At 43.7% G+C, this 12206-nt stretch overlaps 1 protein-coding gene across 2 annotated transcripts in view; it reads right to left on the bottom strand.

Moving 5' to 3' along the window:
• Positions 1-12206, bottom strand: part of amph (amphiphysin) — a 286781-nt gene that overhangs the window by 82186 nt on the left and 192389 nt on the right. For both annotated transcript variants that reach the window (XM_078540157.1, XM_078540156.1), the window contains exons 9-11: positions 8000-8082; positions 5220-5370; positions 3302-3430 (exon numbers count right to left, since the gene is read on the bottom strand). In XM_078540157.1, coding sequence (XP_078396283.1) covers positions 3302-3430; positions 5220-5370; positions 8000-8082 — 363 coding nt within the window. The remainder of the gene's footprint in view (positions 1-3301; positions 3431-5219; positions 5371-7999; positions 8083-12206) is intronic.

Raw genomic sequence — 12206 nt, 5'->3', positions numbered from 1 at the left:
GATCATCTTGTGTGTATGCTTGTGACTGCAGACCTGGAAGCCTGTTATCCAGATGCAGTGTTGCCCTCACCTTGTCAGTCTGCAGAAGTTTATTGAAATGTTTGTGGCACTGTATCGAGGTCCTCCTCTTACTCCGCCATCTTCAGCTTGGTCTGTCCAGCTGGCTCTCCTGCTGCTCTTCAGGAATAAAACGGTGCACCATGATGCCACCAGCGCCAAAAGAACCTCGAGGAAGACATTGGTAAATCGCAGGACCGCCCATGAACGTATACTTGTCCTTCTGCCCTGTTGCTGTTCTGCTCCTTCTTCCATTTCCCTCTAAACCGGCAAACAGGCAACCACAATAATGGCCAGCGGTTCATCTTTAAAGCAGGCTTGCCTCACTGCTCTCCTTGCTACTTTCCACCTCCACCACCTTTAATTAGAGGGTGACAACACACCCGGGCCACTAATTGGCCTGGGCCTGCTTGTTAAAAATCTGATTGGGCGTCAGCGCTAATGTGACAGGGGGTGCTGGGTCAGGACTCAGAAATTATTCTGATGTCAGGGTCCCCATTCCAGAACAAAATTTCAGCCCCTTGCGTCTGAGTGCTGTTTGTAGGTATTGGCAATGTATTGACATGCAGGATGCATATGGAAGGCATGGGCAAGGCCTTGTCTAGTGTAGGCCGAAGATGCTGGGCAAGGGAGGTACTAGAAATTGCACAAGAGTAGCCTGAAAGGTGACTGATGAAAAACTGGAGGCCACTGAAGGGATGGATGTGGTAGTGATGAGAATTTATACCGCCAGTGCTTAGATGATAGCAGGTTATCTACCTTCCCCTCTCAATGAATCCATTGACCTTTTTCTGACAATGCTCCCTCATTCTCTGAACAGTAGAATTTACATTCGCCATACCAGCTGTGTCCCATATACCCGACATACTGGGCACTCAGTAGTCATCTCTGGGGAATACCAGCTGCAATTGCAGCAGCGAGACTTCCACAGTCTCGTTTTGCAAATGGGATGTCCTTCTTCTTCCCACACTGCAGCGAGATATTTTCAGTCACAGAGAACGGAACGGCTGCCATCAGCCACAAAAATCCTGTTGTCTTTTTAAGCTTCTGTAGGTGCTTAAAGTTTGTAGAAACACATGGATTCCCTCCTATCTGGGGGCTTGAGGCAAATACTAGACATTAATTATCCTGTGTCACAGGTTCCCCCAGTATGCACATAGGCTGGTAGTTCCAGGGGAGTGGAGGTTCAGGAAGAAGGGAGACCGTACACTTACCTTGGGGGACCAAGAGGACCAGTCCTAGCACTGGGATCTTTTTGATTATAAAAGGATCCAGATTTGCATAAATGTTTTGGGTCAGGCAGGCACTTCATATGCCTGAAAAATTAGGAATTTTAAAATTGTGACAGATCACAGTACTTTACCCGCTCTGTTTTAACTGCTTTCCCCCCCTACCCTCAACTCCCGAGCAAGTTTCTAATGAAAAAGGAGGCAGTTAAAAAATGTTTAATGCATCTCCTTCATGTCACAGCTAATCTACCAAAGATGTGAAGAAAAGCAACAGCAATTGGACCATAAGGCTTCCCCAACCCTGCCCCTGCTCCCAAGTGTGCATACTAATAGCATAAAGGTATCTTCCCTGGGGGAAAAAAACAATGCTTTTTCTTCAGGTAAACAGCTTGGAGGAGTTTGTTAAACCCAGCCACTGTAGTGTGGCACTTTAAGGCAGCGAGCACAGATCACAGCAACAAGAACAAAAGACTGACAGGACAAATATTAGTGCCAACTGTTGAAATCTCAGTATGTGCACAGGTTGCACAAAGAATTATACCTTGAGTGATAATTTATAAGTAAGATGGCCCTCATGACTAAATTCCCCGCACATAACTGTCGCATGAATCTTTGCTCCCACGGTGCTACTTCATAAAGTTTACTTAGTATTCTGAGAAACACAGTTTCAAATGACACAAATTTTGAAAACAATAATTGCTCTGAACTACAAACACTGAGTGAGCATTAAACTGGTCAGAACAATGCAACTGTAATTGGTTAAATCCACACACGTGTTGAGGTGATACTTCAAATAAATATCCTGTATTGAGGTCCAAACACCATAATGTTTCTTTTCAGGGGTCTGTGGGAATTATTGCCTCACTCAGACTGAATGACCCAGATGTGCATCTGGAAGTAAGAGTTTTCCCACTGGCTCCCTATGGCCTACCCTACCCACAATTTCCCCATTCCCAACAAACCAGGTCATGAGCAGTGCAAGCCCACGGGTGTTCCTGGCATACAAAGCCACCATGCTTGGACACTAAGTATGAAAATCTAAACTAATAACGCTGAATTTACAGATAGGTATAAGCCACCTGCAAGTACTGCACAATGTGCTGCAACTTTAGCTAAAAGTGTGCAATCCAGGGAGAAGATACCATAGCACAATGTAAAAAAACACACACTGACACTACTTCCAGATAACATATGGGATTCAGCCTTGGCTCAGTTGTAGTGTTCTTGCCCCTAAGTTAGAAGGTTGTGGGCTCATGCCCTATTCCAGCAACGTAAAAAAAAAAATTCGCAGGATATAGATGTTGCTTGCAGGGCTGGCATTTATCACCCTGCCCTACAGGGTGATAAATTGTTGCCGTTCATGTGGCAAAGGAGTTCCCACAACTCTGTTAGGTAGGGAATTCCAGGATTTTGATACAGACGCTTGAGCATGCAAGCTAGGCAGAGACTCAGTGCAGTACAAGGAAATGTTGCTTTACTGATGAGACATTAAACTGAGGCCCAGTCTGCTCCTTCAAATGGACATTCGAGATCCCACAATCACTATTTGAAGAACAGCAAGCAGGTTCTCCCCAATACGTCCTGGTCAAAACTTATCCCTCAAATCAACATCTCACAAAACACATATCTGGCCATTTATCTCATTGTTGTTATGGCTATGCTGCAATCTCTTCCTACATTATAACAGTGACTACAATTAAAGAATAGTCAATTAGCTGTAAAGCACTTTGAGATGTCCAGAGGTTATGAAAGGCATTATACAAATGCAAGGTTTTTCTTTCATACAACTAGCTCTGTGAATAGTAAGCAGTTACTAAAAGCAAATGGTGATTACATTTCCTGTCCGTGACTGAAACAGTGACAAGTTTTGTCCACCACTGTAACTCCTGCCACTGGCTGGAAAGGCATCAGGAGCGATTGCTCATATGCACTTGGCCCACACATGTCCTACACATCTTCAATGAAATAAACATAGGTAGGCCTGGGTAAACAGTACAGTTGGAAAGTCCGCTGACCTGTGACGGGCTGGTGACATTGATCTCGGGAACAAAGTTGTCCTCAAAGAAGTTGATAATGTTTTCTTGGTGCAGCTCCTTTGTTGGGGTGAGTTTTGGAGGTGGTGGGACAGGAGGCCCTTTTCTCAGCTAGACACAGCAGGGAGAGAGGAGAAATAAGAGAGAGGAATGAAAACAAGTCTGGCACAGAAACAACAGTGTCAAAGAGGCAGATTCTGTAACCTCGCGCTCTCAGGAACTTCACTGCGAGGAACCCGAGACTGAAGTAAACTGGATCACAATATAGACAGCATTTAGGTGAAAATGTCGAGCTTTGTTGCAACCACGAAATTGAGCAGTACAATAAGTAATATAAAATGATCACATCCACACGCCAACGGGCTCCCAGCTCCCAGAGGGTGATATGTATATATACACAATGGTGCTGTATTTCCTGTCCTTTATACACAATGGTGCTGTATTTCCTGTCCTTTAGTTTTATTGGATGCAGTAACAGGCCTTAAGGAGGGTCACTTCGGATAAGCGGTCAATATGTCAGAAAGCCAGTCATAATGAAGGGCCAGTTTTGAGCAGCAGAAACTCATCTAGCTGCTGTGCCAGAAATGAGGCCTGGGATATTTTAAATTGCTGGCCTCATTTAAATCCTGCCGGCTGACTTCCCACCTGTGCTGGGTGGAAGGAGCGGGAAATCATGGGGGCCGGAGTCCAGCTGACAACAGCAGGTAGCAGGATCATCCACTGGTTCATCCTGTGGGATTGAAAACTCTAGCCTCTTCTGTTCCAAGCCTACCTCGTCGCTGTGTTGACCTGGTGGGAAACTCACCGCTGCTTCCTGATCAAGCTACCGAGTCAAAAATTGTATTCAGTTCCCGATGACCTCATAAGGTGCATACGTTAAAAAGGACCCCACCCCCTTTGGTGGGTGTGCAATTTTAACTGCCTACCTGCCTGCCCATTTCCATTGGGTGGGGACGACTGAAATCACCCTGGAGTCTCTGGAATTTGACTGGGGCATAAGGATGTATAGTTTCTTATGTTCATATTTTGGGATGGAACTCGGGTCTGCTGGGATTCCATCCAGTGGCCCAAACTCTGTCTGGGTGGCAGAGCTAATAGACATTCTACCAGCTCACCTCTTCCCACATCAAACTATAACTTCGGGGAAGTTCTTTGACTGCCCTGGGAGTCCAGTCTATCTGGAGGCCCAGCAGAAGTCACACCACTGAGAGCTGACACCTGTTGTACACCGGGCCTTGGAAAGGCCTCATAAAGTTCCCAAGCATTAGTAATTGATCCCATGTGGGGATAGATTATTTTAAAATTAAAGCCCACATTTCTTTGGAATTTTTGCACTCCTCTAACAGAACAGCATGGCACTGTTCTCATTTCCCAGCATGCAGTCAGCTTGGACACCTAGTTGAACTCATGCAGGCTTAGATCCTCTGTACCAGCTACTTAATGGCCCAGTCCCCATGAATGGGACCAGGGGCCAGGTCACCTGCTGTCACCACAGCCAGGCATAGAATCACTGTGCCCGTGCATACCAGGGCCTGTGAATATGGAAAAGTGGCAACAGGCATTTGTGATGTATAAATGAAGTCTTAACATTTATTGAAAGCCTTGCACCCAAAACATTCGCCCTTACAGGTGCTGAGTGAAGTATTGTGCACTTGCAGAATTTTCCATATTTGCAGGCATAATTTTTTTCCTTCTCATTACTTTTACCTCCATTCTGAGTACCCCTTTAAAGCATTTTCCAATGGTTCAAAGCTGCCTGTTGTGTAAAGCCTGTGCAGCATGTGGGGACATGATACACGTTAAAAACAGAACTTGTTCGGTTTGTCCCTGCTGTTAAGTACAACCGAACTTTACCTGAATTCAGCATTCACAACATTTTGCTTTTGTTTTCAAGCTTTACCTGAGATGGTGACTTGGGACGAGTCGGAGTATGAGCTGGCGATGCTGCCAAAGGTGCCAAAGTATGATTAGGACTGGTTACTGGGCTACTGGGTGGAGACGGTTCTTCCGGTGGTGTCGGGGTCTTGGAAATTCTCAATGGGCCCGAGTCACTGAACAGGACAGCAAAGCATACAGCATAAATTAGCTGGTGATACTGTAAGATGATTCTACATACCCATCACAGTAACCCATCCAGGTTTTGACCAAAAATCTGGACCTAAAATTATGCCACCCTCCTCCAATCATCTGCCAAAGACACTTCACACAAGCTTCTGGGACTGAAGTATTGTTCAGGTTAAAAGCTTCAAATTTCGCTTCAATGCTCAATCACACACACTGCAAACATCTTCCCCTTGTGAACATAGCCAGAATATAGCCTTGTATTCTCACCATTTACCCTGACATAGAGGTAACATGTAAATGGTTTGAAGACGTTTATCAGGAAGGACAGTTGAAAAGTTTTATTTTATATTTAAGCTCTCCACTTTTAATTCTAAAACACAAACAGGAGCATTAGACTAATTATAAAGGGATTGGATATCTATACAAACTCAATAACTAAACATAAACACAAACAACAGACATTCATCTAGGATAAATGCAGAAAGCAACAAAAGCAGATTGATAATTACAGTCAGCAGGGACAATATTAAACATTAATAAGATTTACCACTTGGTATTAATCTTGCTTCATCTTAGTTTTTGACACAAGGCCAAGACCTAAGCCTCCTTGCAGGACTAAAGCTCACATGATTTGGTATCCTAGCCACAATCAAAACTAATCCTTTCTACTACCAACTGTGCCTACATCACACACACTCCAAACCTACCTCCATCTCCTTTGTCAACAGTAGCAAAAAACAGTGTGAAATAACATCAAACATTTGATTATATCCAACTGTTAATCGCTTAAAACATAAAACACTCTTCACTTTGATGTCACAAACCTACAGTACTTCAGTGGTAAAAATCCAGTAGTAATCAAACGAGACTTTCAGAAACAATTTAAGAAAATAAGGAAGCAAGGAATGAGAATGGGCTTTTCAGCCCATCAAGTCTTTTGACACTATCACATCATAGTCTCTACCCACCCACCTAATCTCCTTCCATAGACCATGTACACTCAGTCCTATCATGGACTCTACCCCACCCATTTGAACTCCTTCCTTAGACCATGTACATTCTACTCTATTGTGGGCTCTACCCCAACCATTTAAACTCACTTCACAACCCATGGATACGCCACCAGACAATAGTTTCTACCCCACCCATTCAAACTCCTTTCCATAGCTTGTGTACGCTCTAAGTTCATTTGTTGACTCCACCCACCCATTTAACCTCCTTCCGCAGCCCATATTGTATCCTATCATGGAGCCTTACGGGACTTTTTCTCCAATAGAAGCCAGGAGATCCTGTGGCCTGAAGTCAGGCCCAGAATTGCACACCTCACAGCTGGCACATGTGTTGCATCCCAATTCCTTGATGCAATGCCCACTAGAGGACAGGCAAGTTGCAGTGATGCCAACAGCCCAACAAATACAGGAATCCTTATCTTAGTGTAGCGTACTGTGCCTTAGTCAACAGCTTTGTAAAAGGGAGATGTTCGGGGGGTGGGGGGGTGGGGGGGGTGGCAGGTGGGAAGGCAGAATATTGAGATATTTGTTAACGGATCACAATTATTATGCATGGCACCACAGCCATCGAATCATGAAAATGTGGATACAGGGCTCTTTTGGGCAGTCAGGTGTATGATACATTCGCACCAACAAACACAGGGTGCACATACATATGCATGCACACACATTCAATATACATTCAAACTCATCACTGCATTTAAGAGTTCCCCCCAAAATTACTGAGAAGCCCACATATGTAGGTTGGCTTGACACAGAGTGAACATTCCCTCCCTTTTGGAGTCTAACCATCCAAAGTCATATGTATGTACTAGACGATGAGAATACATGAGCATTAACCTTAGATAGAAACTGCAAATGGAACTGTATATCCTTTAACATGAAAACAACTCTCAAAAGGGTGAGGCCTGATATTAGGAAGGGAGATTCAAGAGCTCCACTCTGAGGAATGTTGCTGAGCCAGTTTTGGATATGGCATCTGCCTATTAATGGCAACAGGCCACATATACACTTATATCTTTATGCTTAGTGTTTTTTCATATTGATAGTCTGGATTCAGAACTCTTTAGCCTCAGGCACAGTGAAAATTGAGAACTCTGAGTGGAAGATGAGCAGCCTTTAGTTTGGGCGTTGATGTTAGTGGGTCAATACTGATCCTAATTTTACTGGAAGGTTTGAACACTCAACTAATTACATGAAATATAGGAACAAGAGTTGGCCATTCAGCCTCTTGAGCCTGTTGCAGCATTCAATCAGTTCATGACTGATTTGATAGCTAAATAGCACCAATAAAAATGAGGTTTTCCAAAAAGGATCCCCTCAGTGGTAAGTGAAAACTAGGACTGTCAGCAGGGGCAGTGTGAGAAAGAGATTTAACGTATAAATGAAGAGTAAAATTGAACAGGTGTAAAGCGAGAAGCTGGCCTGATCCCATCAGTTTTCCAAAGGGTGGGCTGCATTAAAACCACCCTCCTCCGGATTTACAAAATCCACTTCCATGGGGAACGTCTGATTGCAAAATTGGCCTTTAATTTTGTCGAGAAAGTTGTGCAAATTTATCTTAAACTAAAGCACTGATGATTTAAGTTTTCATCTGGTACAATACCTGGGTGCGCCTTGGATGCTAAATGCTTTGTCAGCATGCTGCTCCCCAAGCTTACTCATTATTTCATATAGTTTGTGACAGAGCTAGAAAACAAAAAGGAACAAGTATGAAATGGTATCTCCAAATAAACACTCAAAGTGGCACGGCAATAACCAGGTACTCTCAAAAATATTCCATCAAGAAATAACAAAAAAAAACATTGGAATGTAATTGCTCGTGTTCACTCCCACCAGGGCCATTCTAGTGTTCAGTTAATGATACGCAAATACCATACATGTTCTGAAGGATTCCTCTTTAAACCACACCAATATAAATTAAAAGTGTAGATTTTAAGATGCAATGCATTGAGCAACTGGAGAGTATAGTCAGGCACACATATCAGGGGGTCCATGAATCATGCGAGCCAGGAGTTAGATATATTCAACAGCCAAATTCCTGATATAAGCACTTGGAAAGTTTTATACCAGTAGTTCCAAGCCATCTAATTTATCTCATCATTTGCAATCCTTTTATTTCTTAATATTTTCAATGAACAGTTTTATTTAAAATGTCACATAATTTATATTGCTGTCTATGCTGTACACAATACAAGCTGTGAGAAACATGGGCAAATTTACTTGGAATAGTGATAGCAAATTCATGGGTAATGATCCATTAGAAATGTTCAAGAATAATCCCAAGTATAAAAGAGATGGGATATGAGGAAATATTAGAGGGATCAGGAGAGAAAACCTTTATGGGAGAGTAGTCTCATGAAGGATTAAATGATAAACCCAGAATATTACCTCGCAGTAAGTGAAGGAAATAGAAATGGAGAAAATAAGTTAGTGGAAAAGTAAATTTAAAACATTATTACAAAGAACTTCTTTACTCAAGGCCGAATGTGGTCAGAAAAATTTTCCAAGCAGACAGTAGCCGGATAAATAGCTGGGAGAGTGAGGACACAAGAGTGAGAAGTGGATGAGTCTACGGGTACCTGCCCAAGAGCCCCAGCAAAGTATGAGCTCCCTGCCAAAATTAGTGCACTGCAGGGCTCGAGGGAGAACAGAGTGCAGAGGGGAGTCAGTTGAGGCCTCACTGGGCACCTCAAATACAAAAAGTGCAGAATGGGTCATCCGAGAGTGCCAGGGACCAGGAGCTTTAAAAGTGACTGAGGAGTTTACAAATTTAATAGATGTGGGTTCTGTCACCCACTGATTACTGTATGCTAGGCTGAACCCTGAACACTATAGCAGTTATCAATTGACATCAATGTGCATGCACCACCCTCGCTCCCCCAACTCCCCCTGCTGAGCACAATGAAGTGACCTAGCGTAACAGAAAATGGTTCAGTTAGTACAATGCCAACTCGTCATTTAACAGGAATATTTTCTCCTACGTACCCACACCCGTCTATGGCCTTTCAGCCCTTGTAGAACCCCTCAGGCTATATGGTTGACATGTAACAAATCTTGTAAATATTAACTGTAATTGTAAATGTAGCTAGTAACATACAGTAATGGAAGAAATTGATTTCGTTTGCACCTTATGTAATGTCAACTTTGAACGGTCATGTAAGGTATTTTTATAAATTTTATGAATAAAGTATATTTTCAGAAAAAAAACAGTCACAGTGCTTCCAATTTAATATACCCATTCATGTCAGGCCTACTTGAAGGTGGAGATGGACAGTAAAAATCGGTCTTAAATAATTACAAACTATTACCAGAGGATAAAAGGAAGGGAACATTTTTATAATATTTAGAGATAAAAGCAGTGTTGTAAAATGGGCAAAGAAGATCAGCAAGTTAAATATAAGATTGATGAAAAAATATAAAGTGCAATGTTCCATAATTTTGAGGTCAAGATTGATTGTCTGGTACATGAATGAAAAAGCATTCAAACAAAATGAGAGCATTAGAAGAGCTCATTATTTTAGAGGATTATAATCTTGTAGACATAACTGTGGCTGGTTAGCACAGGGCTGGGAACTTCAGATTCTCAGTTATAACATTTTCACATGAGATAGAGAGAGAGAAAGGGTGTATCTCCCCCCCACCCCCCAACGTTTCTATATCTTCAAAGAATTCCAATAAATTTGCTTGGCACAATTTACCTTTCTAATAGCTTAAGTGCTATTACCTCAGTCTCATTGAATGTTCTTAAATTTCTTTCTTTATAATAAGAATATCCAAGGCTTTTCTTACAATAAAAGGCAAGACAAGTGGCATTTTTAAAAATTCATTCACAGGATATGGGCGTTGTTGGCTAGGCCAGCATTTATTGCCCATCTCTGATTGCCCTGTAGGTACACCCACAGTGCTGTTAGGGAGGGAGTTCCAGGATTTTGACCCAGTGACAGTGAAGGAACGGTGATATAGTTCCAAGTCAGGATGGTGTGTGAAATGGAGGGGAACTTCCACGTGGTGGTGTTCCCATGTGTCTGCTGTCCTTGCCCTTCTAGATGGTAGAGGTTGTGCGTTTGGAAGGTGATCTCAAAGGAGACTCTGTGAGCTACTGCAGTGTATCTTCTAGATGGTACACACTGCTGCCACTGTGCGTCGGTGGAGGAGGGAATGGGTGTTGAAGGTGGTGGATGAGGTGCCAATCAAGCGGGCTGTTAATCTCTAGTATCCTGTTTATCTTTTCAAAATTGTAGCATTAACTCTTTTTCAGTCTTTTGGTTGCACATCTGCGTTTAATAAAGCTATTTTGAAAAAGTACTTAAGCTTTGGGGCTCCTGTTCCTAGCATCAGTCCCTTCAGTATTTTCCAATACGTCAGAAATAATCCATCTAACTCTGTCGCTTTATGAATCCCAACTGCTTCGATATTTTAATAACCCTTTATTACTAGTCTCTATTTTCCCAATGACTTCCAATGTATCTTTTCCCACCTCACATACAGGGGCCACTAGCATCTCAAGACTTCACCAGCACCTGTCCTCCACGATGACCCCCGCAACCCTCTTGGTGGGGCCTGCTTGCCTGGCACTGACAAGTCGGCCCCACTCGCTTGACATCGGGGGCCTCGTTCATGGCTGCTGATTGGCGGGTAGGGGGTGCTGCAGTACCAATAGTGGCCGTTGCTCCTGGTGACACTGTTGGGACTGAAGAGCTGCAAACCCTCTGATTGGCCAGCAGCTCTCGGAGGCGGAATCTTTGTCATTGAAGGCATGGGAACCCTGACTGTAGGAAGCAAACTGCCTGATAGGCATTTAATCCTCTCAGGGCTGCTGGAAAAGGCCGTGGTGCGGTTGCCACCGGCTTTCCTGCTGATGGACGGTCCACCACAGCCACCATTAAATTCAGCCCTAGGTGTGCTAAACTAATATGGACCCAAAAAACAATTAGAATGCTACCACAATGATGGTGCTGAGGCACATGGTAACTATCTGAACATAAAAGGCTCACATGGGTCAGTTAATCACAGGCCATAATTCTGGGACAGAATTTTCCCAGCACTGTGGAGGCGGCTTTGAAGGTGAAAGGCCTGGAAATTTAGGAAAAAAAAAAGTCAGGATGGCACCCTGATGTGCTCCCGCTACCTTGTGCATTCCCGGAGACGGGAGCACAGCGGTAATAACAAATGCCCACAGTGGCAGCTAAATAGTTAAGGCAATTATTGATGCAATTAGACAGCGTCTCTTTAACAGACATTAATTTTGCCGAAGGTGCCGGAACAACCCTTTTGTCTGCAGCTCACCTACTCACAGGAGACAAGAGCAGAGTGGGAGGTCAGAACGCCATGAAATGGAAATGAAGTTTTAACTTTGAATGGCTAAGTTGGCAGCCCTCAGGCCATTTGCCTGCAAAGGTTTGCAAATGAAACCACCACACTTGCAGATGGGTCCACCAGACAGGGCTAGGCAGGAGAAATTGGCTGTCGGTCCCATCGGCATTATCATGCTTACATCTTATGCTGTCCTCCCCTGCTCCATTCCGATCCGCAGCACACAGGCTTCACAGTTGGGTAGCTGGTCTTCCTTTGCTTCGGGCGTTCTGCTTGGTCCTCCTGCCTCCACAGCCCACCTGTCATCCCTTTGAACACAGGGATGGCCTATTTATTGGGCTGGCAGGTGCATTACTGAAATGCATGGGGTCGGGACCCGGAAATGGTCCGGACGTCACATTCTCAATACTCAATAACAAAAGCCCCGGTTCCTCCTCTGCCTTGCTTCCAGGCCAATGGAGCCTGCTCCATCCGCCCACATTTTCCATACTGTCAGA

This window comes from Cetorhinus maximus, chromosome 4 (genome assembly GCF_964194155.1).
Source record: "Cetorhinus maximus chromosome 4, sCetMax3.hap1.1, whole genome shotgun sequence".
Lineage (NCBI taxonomy): Eukaryota > Metazoa > Chordata > Chondrichthyes > Lamniformes > Cetorhinidae > Cetorhinus > Cetorhinus maximus.
Note: the sequence above shows the minus strand (reverse complement) of the source record. Positions and strands in the feature narration are given on the sequence as shown.